Genomic DNA, 19,442 nt, shown 5'->3' on the forward strand with positions numbered 1-19,442 from the left:
ATCAGGGCTTGCCTTACAAAGACAGTTAGAGAATGCTCTTGCAGAAAGTACCCACGGAGAGAAGTGCATAGGGCAAGCTGAGACTAGGGCTTTAGAAAAGTTTGTGGCTGTTTGACACACATGATGTTAACCATAAGGGAGTCAGATAACTTTTGGTTGTTATTGTTTTAAGACAGGGTCCCAGGCAGCCTAGCCTGGCCTCGGATTTGCTTTACGGCTAATGTAGACTTTGGACCCTCATGTTCCTCACGTACCTCCCAAGTGCTAGGATAACATGCCTGTTAATTTTTCAACCAGAAGAGGATATAACTGGGTAATAGGAAAAAAAGAGTATAAAATTTTAAAAGAAACAGAAAGGATCATCAGGACACATAAAAATGAAAGGAAAAAAATTAGTATGGCTAATTACAATAATGGTGGCCTAAGTGGAATGAGATTAAAAGTAAATAGTGTGAGAGGGACCTGGCATGGACCAGTGATGCTGTACACTGGGAGGGGGCCCTGACACAGACCAGTGATGCTGTGCACTAAGCAGGGAAGAGCACATTCTTCAGCACCCACAGAGGACTAGGAAATAAAGCTTACCAAAGCAAACATACACTGGGTTATTAAATAAACAAACAGTAAACACAGCAAAGAAGGAGCTATGTAGCACATACTCGTTGATCAAAACAAAGTAAAGAAACAAAACTGAGAAGGAAAATACAAATAAAAAATAAACTCTCAAAAAATTTAAAAAGCTCCACTAATAAACATCTATGTCCAGAAGATAAAGTGCACAAGAGAATTTTACCAAGAGAGCAGTGAGCATAAAAGAGGTCTACAGTAAAGGAGGGAAAGGCTCAGGGATCAGCTAAGAGGAGAAGTCCCAGCCTCGAGTGCATTAATAATTAATAAAAACAAAAAGTACGGAAAGGAGGGAAGTCAGCGTATAAAGTGAAGAATATGGAAATTTACCAACAGCACAAAAGGGCCATCCAAATGGCATAGAAGCTAATAGGATGCATAAAAGCCGATGTATGCAAATTAGGAGAGAGATAACAATGCCATTATTTAAGTTGCTAACAAAGCTTATTAGACAAAAGCAATCCAGATTACTCAGGAAATAAAGAAGAATGATCTTCCCCTCTATCATGGTTGTCTGCTAAGGACTGTGAAAACCTGTGCAAAATGAGTGATTGTTAAGGAAAGAAGAAAGATTCTAAAACTAGACACAAAAGAACTCATTTATGCCAACAACAGACGAGGAAATTGGAGAAGAATTTATGGGACAATCACTAAGTGTGTGTGGGTGACTCTTTCCATTGATCTCCTTTCTCTTTTTTCTTTATTTTTCTCTTGTACAATACAAGCCGACTGGAAGCTCTCCTCCCTCCTCTCCTCCCAGTCCCTACCCAAGCCCTCTGTTCCAGATTCGCATCAGAAAAGAGCAGGTCTCCCAAGGATACCAACCAAACATGGCATAACGAGATACAACAAGACTAAGCTGGATCTAGACTGACCGAGGCAACCCAGCAGGAGGAAAAGGGTCCTAAGAGCAGGCAAAAGAGTCAGAGCCAGCCCCTTAGTCTCACTGTCAGCTAAATGATCACAGCATATCTGTAACGGTCCTAGGTCAGACCCATGCAGGCTCCCTGATTGCCACCTCCTCACCTCTGTGAGCCCCTGTGATCCCTGCTTAGTTGATTCTGTAGGCCAAGTTCTCATGGTGTCCTTGACCCCTCTGGCACCTACAATCCTTCCTCCTACTCTTCCTTGGGGTTCCCCAAGTTCAACCTAATGTTTGGCTGTGAGTCTCTCCGTCTACTATCAGTTTCTAATAGACCTGGGTAAGTAACAAGTAGTTGGATTTGAGATTAACATCAGACTAAAGAGCCTCAAAACCCCAAAAACCACTTGCTCTTGCATGGAGATAGGAGGAAGTCGAAGGCAGTACAGGTGGACTATTGTTATTTATATGTGGTTTTTAATCCCAGTGCTGTCTCTGTTTTTAGGAGTTCTGACATCACCTTGGTGGCTGATAAAAGAACAGCGAGATGACTTGTCTGAAGTAAGACAAGGTTGGGACTCGTAACTACGAGAGAAAATTAATCATAAAACCAGGATTCAATGAGTTGACTATGATGAGTAAACTTTGCATAAAACTGGATGAATAAAAGGACAAAACTGTTAAGCCATCAAGTTTGCACAAGTTTGGGTTTTTTTTTTCCATGGGGTTGGAAATAATAATTTTAAAAAATGACTTATGTATTTTTATTTTATGTGCATTGGTGTTTTGCCTGCAGGTGTGTCTGCATGGGTGTACCAGGTGCCCTAGAACTGGAATTATACACAGTTGTGAGCTGCTGTGTAGATGCTGGTAGTAACCCAGGTTCTCTGGAAGAGCAGCCAGTGCTCTTAACTACTGAGCCATCTCTCCAGTTCCCATGGACATAATTTTTTTTTTAAAGCAAGTGACCCAATGGAAAAGATGGCTGAATGTCACCGTAAAATTAACCTCAAAAACATAGGATGTATTTTTCCAGTGCCCATATTAATATTTTAGCCAATGTGTCATCAAATTAAAAACTGGATGTAGGAAAATACTCTTCGATATTTACTTGTCAAGTAGTATTAAATGATGCGATGTCCAAAGTGGAGGAGGTTATCGGGAGATGACAAGCTGTCTACGGGATGAAAGCATTCCTCAAGAGCCCAGATCCCTATGCAAACTAGTGATGGAAGATACTTAGCATCTTTAAGAAGCTCTGTGAAGACTGGACACATGTCGGGCCCTCCAGACATCCTTATGGGCCTGGCCACCTTGCTGCTGGGAAGCAGTTGGGAGTGGCAGTCTGGCAATGCCTAGGACAGAGCTCCAAGTTGGTTTCAGCAGTGCGCTCAGGCTCCAGAAACCTGGAGTGCTCTCTCTGGCCTCTAAAAGTCTGGCTGTCGTCAGAACAGCAAGTGGATGGCACAGAATTTAGTGTCAATTGACTTCACATTGGAAGATGATTTGTGCATTAGGTGTTTAGTTTGACTGCAGAGGACAGAGGAGTGATTCCCCTCATGACAGCCCCCAAGGAAAAACAAAAGGAAATCACTAGGATCTCAGCTTCGGTTTTGGTTCAGACATTCTCCAACTATGGACTGCTTCATGATAGACCCCCCAAAGGAAGGAAAACAAGAATTATCTGCGCCGAGCTTTGATTTTGGTTCGGATCTTCTCTGGCCATCTGAGCGTGTAATGCTACTTTCTTGTGTGTCAGACCTTTTCACTTACAGAATTAGGAGGCACAACTTACACGGTCTAACCTTACAATGTATGTCAAGAGCTTCTTGACTGGGAAGGTTTGGGGAGAAATCCACGGTTTCCAGATGTCCAGCAGAGATTTTGATAGTACCAGAGAGGAGGAACGCCAGAAGCTATTTGGTCCATTCTCTGCTGGCCTCTGTTTCACCTTCCCAGGGAGAATGCAGACTTCTCCCAAGGAGAGAACCCCAGAAGCAGCATTTGGAACAAAGCACTTTGTACAGTCCCTGAGAAGAGACATCTGCAGACACGGTTCACTATGGCTGAAGGTACATGGTGGCTGACTGTGGCAGCTGACTGGACATGGTACTGTTCAGTCCCCATGTAGCAGTCCTTGTGATCCTCAAAGATAAGTTACTCAAAGACACCCGAGGGCTGAACACCCGTTTTTTTTCTTACGCCATTGCAGAGGTTACCAAGATGTGACCCACAGACTCCTGAGAATCCTGAGATCCTTTCAGGGAATCTGAAAGATTGAAACCATTTCATAGCAACATGAAGACATTATTTGCTTGCCACAGTGTATTGACACTGGCACCGGAGTCGGGCCAAGGCAACATCCTTGCCTGTATTAGTAGCTGATGTCTTCCTCGGGGACACACGTTCACAACAGACAACAAAAAGCTCATTTTTGCATGAGTGTCCTTCACATAACAGAAAAATGAGTCATTTGAAGTTTTGACTGATAAATACACACCTTGTTATTCAAGGTGACTAATTTCAGGCTGTAAAAAGCAATAAAAAATGCAAAGCAGCTCTGCTCCCTGGACTGGAGAACTCTGATTGTCCTCGGGAAGAGCACTTAGCGAGTCTTTGAGGTGCAAGTCACACTAGCCACTTTGCACGTTCATAAAACATCATTTTTACTTGAAAGAACAAATGACAGGCAAATTACCGTTATTCAGACTTAGGAATCTGGCAGACATTTTTCTCAAAAAATGAAGTCAGTCTGTCACTTCAAGGAAAACAACTGATGGTATCTGTTGCCAATAATAAAACCTGAGTGTTCAAGCAAAACTCAGACTCTTGGGAAACTTGTAGCCATTACTGTGAACTTGATAGCTTCCCAGCTTTCTGTCACTTTCCTGATGGGCTCTGTCCTCTGGGAATGGATATGATTTTGATTCTGTTTAGTGGGAAGTCTTGGCATTTGGATGATCTGTAATTCCCAACAAGCCAGTATTTTTCATATGGTCAGCATCGGGGCTACACAAAATCATGTGTTTTTAAAAGATCCACCCAAAGAAGAAGGTACGCAGTGAATTTTAGTGACAGAATACAAATCTATTGGCGCCATTGCATATTCTACATTGTAACAGGACTTAACAAAATTCTGCCATTTGTGAACTTTGAAGTAGTTTGTGGTAGCAGAGATTATCTGTAAGTATCTGGAAAGATTATGAGAACACCCTTTTAAAAATTATTTTGTTTATGTGTATATGTGTTTGCTTGCTCATATGCATGTGTACCGCATGTGTGCAGGTGCTGGCAGAGGCCAGCAAAAGGTGTCAGATGCCCTAAGATAGAAACTGCTGTGAATGGGTGTAGAGAATCAAACCCAGGGCATTGGTGAGAGGAGCAAGTACCCTAACCACCGAGCAACCCCTCCAATGCCCCCAAACACTCTTTTTTTCTAGTTACACATGCATGTGGGCTAGGATTTTCTTCACGTACTTCTATCAACGATGTCAATCGCTAGATTGAATGCAGAAACAAAAGTGAGTGACAGTCCATGTGACAATGACACCCATTTCACAACTTTCTTTGGCTAATACAGTCACTTTCATAAAACATATTATATGTTTTTATGTTAGCATGTGACAAATGTATTAAACATGCAATCATTTATTACTGCTCTGACACTTAAAATGAATAAGTAACTAACATTTTTCTCAGCTAAGGGAAACACCGAGAGATTTAACACAAAGTATGTCGATGCTCCTGGTGAGTCTTAAACATGTTAAGAGGATGCAGCGACTAAAGAGGCTGAGAGCCTCTGTCCCAAGATCCCTGCTTGGAAAGTGACATTTTGATGACTAATTAAAAAGAGACAAGGGACTTGGCACTTGACAATTTGTTGTCAGGAAGCTTCTCTGGGCTGACAGCAGGGCTGGTTATCAAGACAGAATTATCCCTGCAGCTTAGATTAGCAGAAACCATCATTGTCATTGCCTGTGCCCTTCCCAGTGGCCCAGTCCTTCAAGTATCCAAGTTCACCATTGCCCTGCAAGGACAGTCTGGTGCATTCCCTGATCAGTGCTGGGCATCGTGACTCAGTGGCTAGATACCTGCCTCCCAGATGGTAGCCGGTGTGGTCCACAGTCACCACCCAATCCTCAGGAGGGTCCCAGGCATGGGCAGGGACAAAGATCCAAAGATAAGGTGGTCATAGCTTTTATCCCAAAGGAGTTGCCAGTTTGTGGGGAAGAAACTTCCAGAAGAAACAATCCCAACACAATGTGGTAAATGCTATTCAGTGTTTGGAGATGAAAGTTTTTCAACAGAAAAATTAGGGCACATCCTGGCTCTGGGATGTGACGCCTGACAATGGGACAATCAGGAATACATGTCTGCTGTGTTTATTAAGCTCTCAACAGCACCACAGAAACTCTCTGTAGGTTTGCATGTGGTTTGCCCCAGAGGCCCAGAAACAATGGTTTGGTGCCATTCCCTGACCACCTAAACTCTGGGAGACAACAGAAATGAGAAAACTCCTTAGGATCACAAAAGATGAGTAATGGCCCAGACATTTTATCTCTTCTGTTAGTGGGGACACTGTAGAACATTTTTTTCTAGCATACTGGTTTTAAGTGCCCCCTCCCAGGCAGAGGGGCTAAGTTTGTTCGCAAGGGTCTCCCACACAGCTAAGGCTAGAGCAGGCTGAATCCTGGAGTCCGAGAAATGCCTTAGCCAGAGGCTCTCAAGTTCCTAAATTTCAACTTTATGGGAGTTAAATTAGACAATAGGCCAGGAGTGCTGGAGTCCCTTTTGGGTAGGCTGTTTGGGCTCCAGGGAGGTTCTGATATACCCGGTAAGTCCTTATCACGCACCCTTTCCCCCTCTGCCTTCGGAGACCTGGCCCCAATCCCTCTTTTTAATCTCCTCTCCTGTTTCTGTGGTTCTTCCCAGCTGTGGTAACTTCAGAGTGAAATAAACTCCTAAGAACAAAACAGACCATTCTCAGACACAGCATGCCCAGTGCCACCCACAGCCATCCTGCCTCCCAAGGCTACAGAGAACGGGCCCTCCCAGGTCCTCATGGAAATTTAAAGCAAAGGCAGGACGTTGCACATTTGACTCTGGACAAATGGTGACTTCTCCCTGATCTTCAGGGAGTTTACCCACAAAGCACGCTATTTTCCAAATCAAGGATACACCGTCAGTAAACACGCTTAATATTGTGTGGGTCAGCCCATCACTTACAGCAACCAATTCCATGTGATTATTTGATTGCTGTCCATCTACCCCACAGTCCCTAAATAGCCTAGGACCTTGCACGGAATCTTTTCTCTTGCTCATTGTCATATTTTTAAGGGCTTAGGAGAGTGCCTGCTCGTTACAAATTTGTTGAGGTAACTGATTAAAAAGAGTTGGAGAGTGTCCTATTTTAGGATACACTCCTCACATAGTGACTCTGGGGCCTCCCGACAACTCCTGTGGATTGATATAGGCTACTTTGAGTCTGGGGTCATGTAGCATTAGATGGTGACATCTGGGTCCAACAGGAATATCATGTATTGATTGATGACTTGTCAGTCATTACTATAGTTGAGGCTACTGTGTTACTATGGTTAAGGGTACTGAGTAACTGCTACACTGTCTGTGGAGTCAAGAGAATCCCTTGGCCAGTCGTGTCTAACGACAGTCTGTTCTGTAACATGGGTACAGCTGTTTTTAGGAGGACTGAGGCTACAAAATGCTTGGCTTGACGATAAAAGACCCACAGATAGAACCACTGGTAGAGCAATGCCACACAAAGAATCTAAAAGCACCAGGATTATGTTCGTGTGTGTCCCTGATTTTACTTTCTGAGGTGCCAAGTTCACAAATCAGCGGGTTCTACTGAGCAGGCCTGACGCAGCTCGGCTAATGGATCCCACGAGCAGAGGGAGCACTAGCACTGTGCTTCCCCAACCGGTAAAGTAGCTGCTGTACTCACGAGGGTAATCCTTTGGATGAGTCTTCTCCGACCAGTTCCCATAAAATGTGAGTCTGTACTTGGCAGTTCCGCAGGCGCAGCAGTCTAAGATCGGTCTGTCCGTCACTCCATCAAGTGTGGGATCTGGAACGGGAAGTCAAGTTAGAAAGCAGATGGAGACCTCATAGAAGACGGCCTTGCAGCAGCTTGTCTTATCCTTGATCCCTGCATAAAGGAGACGCAGTACAGCTGCACTGACTGGTAAGACTCAAGACCAGCACCCGACTGCTGTGGATTTTATATTTCTCAACTAAGAATATATAGTTTGCAAACAAAAAAATTCAAAGTTCTTGCTCTCCACTCTGGGGTGTTCTATGGAACCAAGAATATAGAATCTCTAGGATTGGGGAAACTTTGGGAAATCAATGCTAACTTTTACTCGGCTATTCTTTTCGTTTTAAAGATGTGTGTGTGTGTGTGTGTGTGTGTGTGAGACTTGTGAGGGAATGCCGTGTTTATGCAGGTACTGGAGAACACCAGGGCAGAGTGTCCGATTCCCTGGAGCTGGAGTTACAGATGATTCTAAGACACCTGATGTAGGTGCTGGGAACCAAACCAGGGTCACCTGCAAGAGCAGCAGATACTTTATTTAAGCCACTGAGCCGTCTCTCCAGCCCCTGCTGAGCTGGTCTTTCAATATCCTGGCTTTCTCCCTGTCCCTTCCACTGCATCTCTCTTCTAGATTTTAAGAGAAACGTGTCTATTTTCCAAGAAGTACTTTTGAGGGTCCAACATGCTGGACCAGAGCAGAGACAGGTGGCTGTGAAGGAGGGCGATGAGAACGAGTGGAGTGGTTCTCAGCCTTCCTAACTCTGCCACACTTCGGTACAGTTCCTCATGTTGTGTGACCCCCAACCATAACATTATTTTCACTGCTATTTCATAACTGTAGTTTTGCTGTTGTTATGAACTGTAGCATAAATATCTGAAATGCAGGGTATCTGATATATGACCCCTATGACAAGGTCATTTGATCACCCAGAGAGGTCTCGAGCCACAGGTTGAGGATCACAGAAGTAGGGGCTTAAATAACACTGGCAATTAAGAGGAGGGGATTCTTATACAGTCCCATGACTTCTTATCATGCTTTCAAAGACTTGCTGGGAATGGGGGGGGGGGCATTGCCAATGTGTTCACAAGTTCGAGTTTACTTCTGAGTGTAGAAGCAGCCAGGAAAAACTGAAGATTCCCTCTCCACCCCCACTTTTAGCTGTGAGTGGCTGATAAGTAGGGAAAGAGAGATTACATGAATAAATTCAGCATTCCTGATTGTTAAACCCACAGCTCTAACTGCCTTAGTGCTCTCGGGCTGCTCGGCTGCCTCTGAGAGGGGACAATGCCTACAGATGCCACTTAACTGCAACTGCCTTTTCTGTAGCTCTCCCAGCTGTGCTAACATCAATCTTTCCTTTTTGCAAGTTGGACATTTTTTTCTTAAATATTGTACAAAAGAGCAGCAACCAAGGGGATGAAAGCCATTTTGCATGTCAGAAACAGCATTTTTCAATCTCTTTAGGAATTTGCTGAGCTTGCTGGGCTTGAACATGCAAAATCAATGATGGAGAGAAGTGAGTTTGGGGATGGAGACAAAGGAGGAGGCGGTACAAAGATGTTTCGAGTCTTTTGTACGTGCCGCCTTCATTCCATATACTGTCCTAGGAAGCACTTTGGCTATCCCTGGAGGTTTAAACATGAAATCTCCCAGGGCTCATGTGTTCCAACACTTGGTCCCAGCTGGTGACACTGTTTGGGAAGGTCATAGAACCCTTCAGCGATGGAACCTTGCTGAAGGAAGTAGGTCACTGGGGGTGAGCCTTGAGGCTATATAGCCCAACCTCATTTCCTGTACACTCTGTAGATGGCTTTCTGACAGGCCAGCCTCCTGTCCCTGCCTTCAGGTCTTTGCTGCCCTGGTGGATTATATCCCCCTGAACTGAAGACTAAAATAAACTCTTTGTTCTTTCTGCTGCTTCTGCCAGGGTATTTCATGACAGCAACAGAAAAGTAACTAAGACATCCCTGTTTTGCAGATTGCTGATTATTAAAAGGAAGGAGCTGGTTGGGTGACTTGATCAAGTTTACTTCTGAATGTAGACGCAGGTTCGTGAAGCCATGCAGGCAGAAGTGGGACCCAGGTCTGTTTTTGGTCCAGAGCCCATGACTTCACTCTGAATTCAATAACTGCAGGAAAGACTCTAGATAGGTCTGCATGAATGACACCAAGTAAAAAAAGAAAACTGTTTTCATTTTGCTTTTTCCAAATGAAAGAAAAGCACATAAACAAAACAAAACTCTCCCTACAGATTTCAGAATTTCTGAAGAAGCTCAAAGGGGAAGGCTGCAGCCATCCGAAGCAGGGATCACTGGCAGAGACCAGACTGCTGTCTATGCCTGGGAGCAAGCTGCCCACTACTACCTACATACAGAGCCTGGACTTGACTCCTGTGTGAGTCATATGGGCACTAAGGACACGCTCAGCTAGTACGTCTTAGGAGAGGTAGCTTAAACAAGATCTGGTCCTTTTGCAGTCCCATGATGAGGAGCTTTTTTTTTTTTTTTTTTTTTAATCTAAATTAGTTTTGAACCGAGGATTCGGAACTGAGAGATACATGCTGGGATTTCGATCATAAAGACCAGGTGCTGTTAAATGGGGCAGCAGCAATATCCAGAAGACCCAAAATAAGACCAACTGGGAGCTTGACTTTATCAAAAGGGCTTTTAGATTTAGGTAGCAAAGTTAAAGATACTGTGAAGGCCTTTACAAAAATGAATATATAACAGACCTTTGGAGAATAAGCTTCCATGTAAAAATTAAATTTCTAGGATTGAAAAGGAAACTGTTTCCTACCAAGAACAGGCTCTTGCTAACAAAGCGGGCTTTCAAAAGGCAGGGATAGCAAGTACCAAGGTGTTTCCATAGTGCAACTGCTGAGTCGCTAAGCCAGACAACCTCATCCTGGAGAGTGGACCCGGTTTCCCTTTCTTTCATTATACACATATATGCACACACAGGCACACACACACACACACACACACACACACACACACACACACAGGCACATGCATATACACACACACACATGCACTCATGCATGCACACAGGCACACAGGTACATGCATATACACACGGACACACACACTTTCTCAATATGTGTCCTTGGAACTTACTACATAGATGAGGCTGGTCAGAAATCTGCCTGCCTCTGTTTCCTGAGCGCTTGATTTAAAGGTGTGGGACACCACACCCAACTTTGTCGAGTTTATTTTGTGTAGTGCTGGGGATCAAATTCACGCCCTTGTATGTTTTAGGTCACTGCTCTACTGCCGAGCACACCCAGTACCGGTTTTCTTTTTTAAAACTGAGTTTTGCTGTATAGCCCAGGATGGTCTTGAACTCACGATCCTTCTGCTTCACCTTCCCAAATTTGAGGGTAACACCTCGGCCACTCCTATCATAACTTATATTTCTCCTCATTTCTATCTTGAATTTGTTGGCTTTTGAAATTCTCCTTTGGGGTTCTCAGGTCTTCTCCCCTCCTCATGCCTATTTTCCTTCTCTCCCTTATATGTGCACATGTGTGTTCATTCGTGTGTGTGTGTGTGTGTGTGTGTGTGTGTGCGTGCGTGCACAGGGGCCAGTGTAAAAGTGTGCTCATGTGTACCAGAGGACGATCTTAGCTCTCATTCCTCAGAGGCCCTCCATCTTGTTTTTTAACTTAAAAAAAATTAAAGTTAAAATTCTGCATATATGTGTGTATGCATGCGGTGGGTATTTGCATGTGAGTACATGTGCCCATGTGGTAGAAGATGGTGGTAGATCCTGTGAACTGGAGTCACAGGCGGTTCTGCGATGCCTGCATGGGGTCTAGGAAACGGATTTGCGTCCTCTGCAAGAGCAGTATAATGTTCTTAAACCCCGAGCGCTCTCTCCGGCCCCAGCACACCTTGTTTTTGAGACAGGGTCCCTAACTAGCCTGTAACTCGCCAAATAGGCTGGGCAGGCCAGCTGGGAGGTGAGTTTCATGGACCCATCTGCCTTCACAGTGCTAGGCTCACAAACAATCTATCACATTTGGCCTTCGTGTGTCTTCAGGGGCTTGAAGTTGTACTTGGTTCCTCATGATCACAAGACAGGTGCTTTCCTGACCGAGCCAGCTCCTCAGCTCTCTCCTTCCTCTCTCACCTTCTCGTTTTCTGTCCTCTGCTTATATTCTCCTCTCTTCTCTGGTTTTCCCTTCTCCCATCCTCCTCTGCCATTCCCCTTCTGTTTGTGACATGGTGTGCAAGTGTGTGATCATTTATCTGTCACAGATCACCTTTTGGAATAAGTGATATTTCTCTATTTTTTTCACTGCAAGTAATTTCATATTTATGTTGCTTTTAAAAAGCACAGGCTGGAGAGATGGACCAGTGGGTAAACGTGCTTACCATGCAAGCTTGAGGGCCAGAGTTTGAATCCCTAGGACCCATGTAAAATAGGTATGTGGCATAAACTTGTCATTGCATGCTTAAACAGAGATGGGAAGAGAATTCCCTTGGAGCTCTTGGGCCACCCAGCCTGGCATCCACAGTCAAAATAAAACAAAGAGAACCCATTTCAAACAAGGTTGAAGGAAAAGACTGACATCCAAGGTTGTCTTCTGATCTTATATGTACATGGAACAGTGCTCATATTTACACATACAGATGTGCATGCACACACACTCACACACTCTAGTGCTCACTGCTTTTAATCCTTGTAGCTATATCTCATCACCTTGGAGGAATGGTCATAACTAGGGCAATAAATGATAGTCCCAAGTTCCATTATTTCTTTTCTTAACAGATTCGATTTGATTCAACAAGAAAGCAAGGCACATGGAAACTTTGATGAAAAGCTAGCATTTGCTAAGTGATTAAATACATTTAAAAAAATCCCTCTGCTCTGCTTATGTTTAAATGGTTTTCTTAATGTGATCATTTTGATGTTAATTTTCTCATGGGTCTGCTGATTCCGGGGATCATCTATAAGCACACAAAAGCCAAGAGCATGAGGAAAGCGGGGCCTTTTTAGTCTAGCAAGTCAAAAGGAGTCTTGGCAAAGATGGTGTGATTAGCCATTTTCCTAAGAGCTCAGCCTGAGAGAAGCAACTAGAGACATGCCATACTATTTCATTATCGCCGTGCCCAGTGGGCTTTAGCACATGTGCAGCTTAGACAAGGCTTCCAAAGATCAACACTAAGGCTCTGGGAAGGTTTCTTGACAGTACACGGGGCTGTCTGTGAAGTGTCTCCTAAAAACTTTCAGATTCTGGGAATAAGGCTGGCCTTTGCCAGTCCAGCTAACAGAACCGCAGCTCAGTGAAGGAGCCTCATTACCTACAGGGGAAGATTAGGATGCAGCCTATGTGAGAGTCAGAACACCATCGAGTCCAGCTCATGGGAACTGAGCATGCTTTCATGGAAAAGGGTAAGGACTTTGTTATTTAAGAAACAGGAGCCTAAAGAGATCCTTGTTTGGAAAAAAGAACCATCATCTAAATGGCTTGGAGGAAAGACCTCAGCCCATGCATAGTGTTGTACTCTAAGAAATTAGCAAGGGTCTTAGCCAGAGAGTCCAGAACTCCCACCCCGATGCCAAGGATCCAACTGTTTCCATAAAATTCTATTTAACATTTAGCTCTAGCCTTTTTACAAGAAGACAGTGCATTGCTCTGGTATAGACAGGGTTGCAAAGTACTGCCCACAGAGGATACAGCATTGACAGGGGGCAGTGACTCAAGGCATGGACTCCGGGTGTCAATCCCTGCCCTCCGCTGCTGGCTGTAAATAGCTCTTTGAACTCTCTCTATCTCAGGCTCTTCATCTGCACCATGGCTGATCCTATAGCCTTTACCATACAGGGCTATAGTATAGATTAGAGAATTAAGGACTAGAAGGTGTTTAGAATAGTGCCTGTCATGTAGCAAACACTCAAAATTATTAGCAATTATTATTATTTCCCCAGTAGACCTCTCTGCAACTTTCCTTGGTAGTTTATGGTTTGCTATAGCTGGAGAGGATTATTTCTTTGGAAAAGACTAATTGCTGAAAAGTCAAATAAAAATTCTGCAAAAGTGAATAGAAATGAGATAGCTAAGCTGTATAATTATAGAGCATGTTCTGTTTTCACTGGGTTACCTAATAACTTCTAAACCAATTCAGATGTTTAAAGTCTTATTTTTAGCAGCAGATTAATGGACAAGCATTTGAATACAGACAGCAATAGCTACCATGCACACACACTCACTCACTCATGTATGCACATTCAATCTTGTGTGTATGACACATGTGCTTGTCTGGGTTGTTGTCTGTGAACACACTTAGCACTTCTGTGGGGGTCAGAGGACAATCTCAGGTGTCAGTCCTTACATTTCAGCTCGTTGGGAACAGGTTCTCTTGTTGTTTTCAACCTGTAGATGTCAGGCTAGCTGCCCTGGAAGCACCCAGGAATTCCCACCTCTGTTTCCATCTTGTATGTTACAGATGAATGATGGGATTGCAGAGTTGAAGCGCCATGTCCAGCTTTATGTGGATTCTGAGGTTGTGAACTCAAGCCCTTGCAGTTGCATGGTAAGAGCTTTCCTCACTGAGCCATTTCCTAGTCTTATTGTATGTTATTAAGTCACATGGTGTGGGGGTGGGAGGGTAGACTCTGCAACAGAAGCAGATCTAAGCCAGGCCTAATCTGAGCCCAGGCTCCTTCGATAAATACCCAGTCTACTTTATTAGGAGTCTCAGGCAGTGGTATAGCTCAGTGCTAAAGGGCATGCACAAGGCACAAGATTTGATCCCTAGCACCAGAAAAAAGAAGATTTATTAGAATGTTTCAATCCAAGGAAAGGGCATTTATGAACTTGAAGTCTGAGGACCAGAGATTTGGATGTGGTAAAATCACAAGGTTAGTGTCCCTTACCTTCCAACCCACAACACTCCTGTCTTCTACTGGTCTCTCTCTCTCTCTCTCTCTCTCTCTCTCTCTCTCTCTCTCTCTCTCTCTCTCTCTCTCTCTTTTTTTTGAGAAAAATCACCCATATTACTCAGATACCCTACAAGTTCTGGAGGGTGGTTATTCCAGAGAGCCACTGTAGGCTTTTTAACGGTACACAACTGTGCATTCCTTAATTAAGTCCTGTGAATTATTCCAGGGAACCTCTTCAGAATAATCACTGTTTCACAAAAATAAGAAGACAGCACCAATATAAGGTACATTATCTCCTACCCGGGGAATCAAGCCGAGTAATTAGAGTTTAAGGCGGATCCAATTATCCATAGCACACAGCCAGATTAAAAATCAGAGCTACGTGAGGAGGCAGAGCCCAAGGGAACTCAGAAAGCCCCATTGCCTGAATTCCTGCAGCCATGCTTAACCTGAAAGACTCCCCCCCTCACTTCCCCACATCTGCATGTTCTTACCCTGTTCACACAGCTTCTTGGTCAGGGAGCCCTCGTCTTGAAAATAAATAATGCGTTTCTGTACGATGCTGGCCCTGTGGAAAAAGAAGACACAGTGGTGAGAGTGGCAGGTTTAGAGGGACAGTCAAACACAGTCCTTGCTTAGCCACCCATGGTTTGGTGGCTCTGTGTACTTCTGTCTCTTCATCCATAAGTAGACAAGCAATACGTGCCCCATGGTGTCACCCTGAGAATTGTCAGAAAATGTATGTCAACAGCCTGGCACATGCCTACAAACCATCCTTTCCCCATTAGATACTGGATTACTATTGATGGCACTGCCATTGAGGTGACAGTAGATACTGGGTTACTATTGATGGCACTGCTATCCAAGTAAGAAAGTAAACCAATGGCATGTTCAGCATTTTTTCTCAATGGCTCATTTCCCCTTCCTCTTCCTATTAAATGATGGAAGTCATTTATAGATCCACCACATTCAGACTTCAGAAGCATGTCAAATCCTTTTCCTGAAGGGAAAAGAAGAATCTAAAACTAGTTCTTGATTTGTTCTAAAAATGTCATTCTATATCATTCCTGAAAGTCTAGACGAAACCATCTCCTACACTCTGAACAAAGACAGCGTCAGCTGTGGTCTCTTTCTCTTAAACACGTCAAACGTGGCTCTTAGAATTTAGAATGCATATTTTGAGGTTGCAAATGGCTTAGCTTTGGTCAGCACATATTTCCTCTTTCCTTTGGGATAGAACAGACATGCAGTTTCCCCCTTAACTCACTCTCTTGTTTATTTTCCATTGGCCTTGAGAAGGATAGATCCTAAAACCCAGTGTTCCAGCAATTTAAGAGGCTACAACACTTAAAATTGAGCTGGTGCCGATAAATCTCGAGCCATTCCTATTGATTTTCTTCAGCAATGCTACTCAATCAAAAGGTAATTTTCACTTCGATTCACCCTATTTAACAGATAAAGGCATCCCTGACCCCATTACAGCTGACCACACTGAATAACTGTTTGACTCCCATAATTCCAGACCTAGGAACTGGCCCACGTTCTCTGTGGGGATCTGTACTGAGTCAAGACAATTTCCCCAATGGTCTGGGCAAAGGCCAAGATGACTTTCCAAAGAAATATCTATCCTACATCCAGTCTTGCACAAAAGAATACAATTCAGACCAGCTTTATGGATGTCTTTTACAGTCTTTCCCCACCCAAGAGAGACAAGATGTTGAAATCAGTAAATGAAATATGCTTCCTGTCTACACAAAACAACTCTGATAATTTTATCCATTCTCTTGACCATTAAGTGGGATAAGAGAGGTCAAGAGAGGAGTAGCCATCTCTACCTCAAAACCAAATAGCAAAGCCTCTTGTTCTTCAGAGCGCTCTGCCACCTATAGCAGTACTTGTCAGGGTGCCTCTCTTCTGTGCCTGAGGGACCCTTGCAGGAGCATAGACCTCCTAGGAAGAGCCTAGGGTCCACACAGTTTTGGTTCAGTGGAAGGCTTCCTCGTTATACCAACCACAGACACTTCCTTCCTTTTGTCTTCTTGTAGTATTTATGGGCACATTTTCAACAAAATGATTGCCAGAGGGCATGTTTAGTGGCTGGCACTGAGAAGGGCACCAGGACCATTATGAACAATAGAGATGGGGCCACTCAGCTCATTCTCAAAGTTCATATCACAGGAGGGGGAAGCATAAAATAATCCAACCCGCAGCTAACAGTGATTGAGTGCTACCATGGAAACATCTACAGAGTGCAGAAAGGAAACCTGACCAAGCTGGGAAATGCTTCCCTGAGAAATAATAGCTCAGCAGAGATTGGAAGAATAGGCACTAACCAGGCAATTATGAGGGAGAAGAAAAGGAGAGGGCGTTGTCTATAAAATCCTTGAGGCAGGGGCCACATGGGCTTGGTGGAGGACTCATGAGTGAGAGTTGAGGAGATGATGTGAAGGGACAGGGGACGTAAGTGAGCCCATTACCACATGACCCAGGGCCTGCTGGGAAATGGCCTTTCACTCAAACTTTAATAGATGTCTTTGAGGGGCAGTGCTGACATAACCAGATCTGCTCTTTCAAAAGAACACTTGGGCCAATACATGACAATAGGTTGTTGTGAGTCCTGTGGTGTAGAGGCCCCATGCAAAATGAGCTTTATTTCAATAAAGTTCTCTCCCAATAAACATTTGAGAATGACTGCACTACAGGGATATTAGTTTTCTTGCTGGCTAGTTTTATGTCACCTTGACACAAGTAGAGTCATTTTGGAAGAGGGAACCTCAACTGAGAAAAATGCCTCCAACAGACTGGCCTGTAGGACAGGCTTCACAGGGCATTTTCCTGATTGATGAATGGGTCAACTCAACCAAGGGCTGATCGACTTATAGGCCATAAGAATAGGCAGGCGAGCAAGCCATGAGGAGCAAGCCAGTAAGTAGAACTTCTTCATACCTCTGCAGCATTTCCACCTTCAAGTTCCTGCTCTGATTCCCTTTCATGATAAACTGAGCTACAAGACAAATGTAAGTCCTTTCCTCCCCAAGTTGCTTTTGGTCATGGTGTTTTATCATGGCCATAGAAAACATACCTGAGACAGATTCTTCTCTCATTGCTTAGGCAAAATACCTGACAAAGAACAGCTTAAGGGAAGAATGGCCTGTGCGACTCACAGTTGGAGGGAACACAGTTCATAATGGCAGGTAGGGATGGAGATGCAGGGCTCTATCCCGGCCCCGGAGCACAGCAGCCACATGCTTACATCTCAGTGGGTCAGGAAGCAAGGCAGTGCTGTGAACCTCGAGTCTGCCCTCCAAAGACCCACATGGTGGAATAAGTTTCCACCTCCAAGATCTTCCATGACCTCCTAGGACAGCAGCACCCTCACTGAAGGTTCAAACAGAGAGTGCGAAGGGGATGTTTTATGACCAAACTACAGCAGGACGATGCACTAACATGGTGTGGAAAGCTGTTACGGCTGCCCTGAAACACCCGCAGGCTTGTCCGTCACCACTGCATGTCAAGCTCTATGGGCTTGGATTCTGATGCTAATCCATCTTAGCTAAATACACACAGTCAACCTTCGCAAGCACCTGCAAGGAATGCCCTGGATGCTTTGCGACTTCCCGTGAAGAAGACAATGTAAAGTCTGTTATTTCAAGGCATGGGCATAAACAGAACTTACCCCTAACTATAGAAAAATATGACTGTGAGAATTTAGAGACCACAAGTGGAAGCTATATGTTTCCTATAACTCTCCAGGTTTGTCACTCCTGAGACTATATAAAATGTAAGCTCTCTCACTCCCTTTTAAAAAAGCAATCTTTATCTTAAAACAAAACAAAACAAAGTACAGGAATTAAGAGTGGGCTCAGCAGCTAAGAGCCCTTGTTGCACTTCAGAGAACCCACGATCAGACCTCAGACCTATGTCAGGCAGGTCACAACTACCCGTAGTTCCTGCTCCAGGGGACTTGGTACACTTATCCAGCCTCCACACATGCGTGTGCACGCGCATGCACACGTGCATGTGCACACACACACACACACACACACACACACACACACACACACACACATGTTATCCACTAATTGATTTTCCTTGAACTCATTTCAGCATCTACAGTGTACCCTGTGGAGAGCTGAGACTTCAATGGTTCTTCAGAACTAAGTCATGATTGCCTGAAGAGGTCCATACAAGGGCTAGACATGGCTAGGCCTCTGCATTATGTCCTTTGGGTTTCAAACCCAGTGACAATCAAGTGGGCACCCATGTTTTGTTTCCCATCTAGTGCACAGGATCTCACTTCACCTCTTTCCAGTATCCTCACTCCAAGCCTCTTCTTAATTCCATACTCACGGCTCTATCTGCTAGCCTCCTGGTGTTTTCATGGCAATACAGGGGCAGGCATACACACACACACACACACACACACACACACACACACACACACACACACACACACACACACACCTTTCAGTTACTCAGTTCATACCCAACCAGGATGTTCCTTCTTTCAGGTTGATTCCCTGACTGAGCACCTTTCCTAGGAGAGCCAGAGATCTTGGGATACTCCAAGCACAGCACTTACTAACCCACAGAATGATGCTTTTCCTGATTCCTGTGCTGTATCACAAACTTCTTGAGAGCTGGGACTAAATATCTCTATGGATTTTGCCATTGTTTCAGTATTAGGAGTCAGCGAAAAGAAACAGTTTGTGGAGAAGATGAGCATTTGAGACTAATGGGCTGTAGGGTGGGAGGGCGATCTAGTCTAGTGAGTGTTGGATATAGGGATCTCTAACTTGGCAGAGGTCTGAGGGGATCTGAGGGAACATGGAGGGCATTGGACCTAGAACAGCACTGTGGCATTTCGGTGCTTGGTGTCAGCCTGGGAAGTCCAGATGAGTCAGGATCACTGAGGAAGACAAACTTTCCCACTTGCAGGGTGTTTGCAGGGACCAAGCCCTTGATCCTCTTACTTGTAGAAATTGCTTCACTCTATCCCTCATTTGGTCAGT

The 19,442-nt window shown here is 44.3% G+C and overlaps 1 protein-coding gene across 1 annotated transcript in view; it reads right to left on the reverse strand.

Moving 5' to 3' along the window:
- The window catches only part of Spon1 (spondin 1), a 275,300-nt gene that overhangs the window by 145,244 nt on the left and 110,614 nt on the right, over positions 1 to 19,442 (reverse strand). Inside the window, exons 4-5 of the mRNA XM_032892851.1 lie at positions 14,925 to 14,998; positions 7,452 to 7,574 (exon numbers count right to left, since the gene is read on the reverse strand). Coding sequence (XP_032748742.1) covers positions 7,452 to 7,574; positions 14,925 to 14,998 — 197 coding nt within the window. The remainder of the gene's footprint in view (positions 1 to 7,451; positions 7,575 to 14,924; positions 14,999 to 19,442) is intronic.

This window comes from Rattus rattus, chromosome 2 (assembly GCF_011064425.1).
Source record: "Rattus rattus isolate New Zealand chromosome 2, Rrattus_CSIRO_v1, whole genome shotgun sequence".
Lineage (NCBI taxonomy): Eukaryota > Metazoa > Chordata > Mammalia > Rodentia > Muridae > Rattus > Rattus rattus.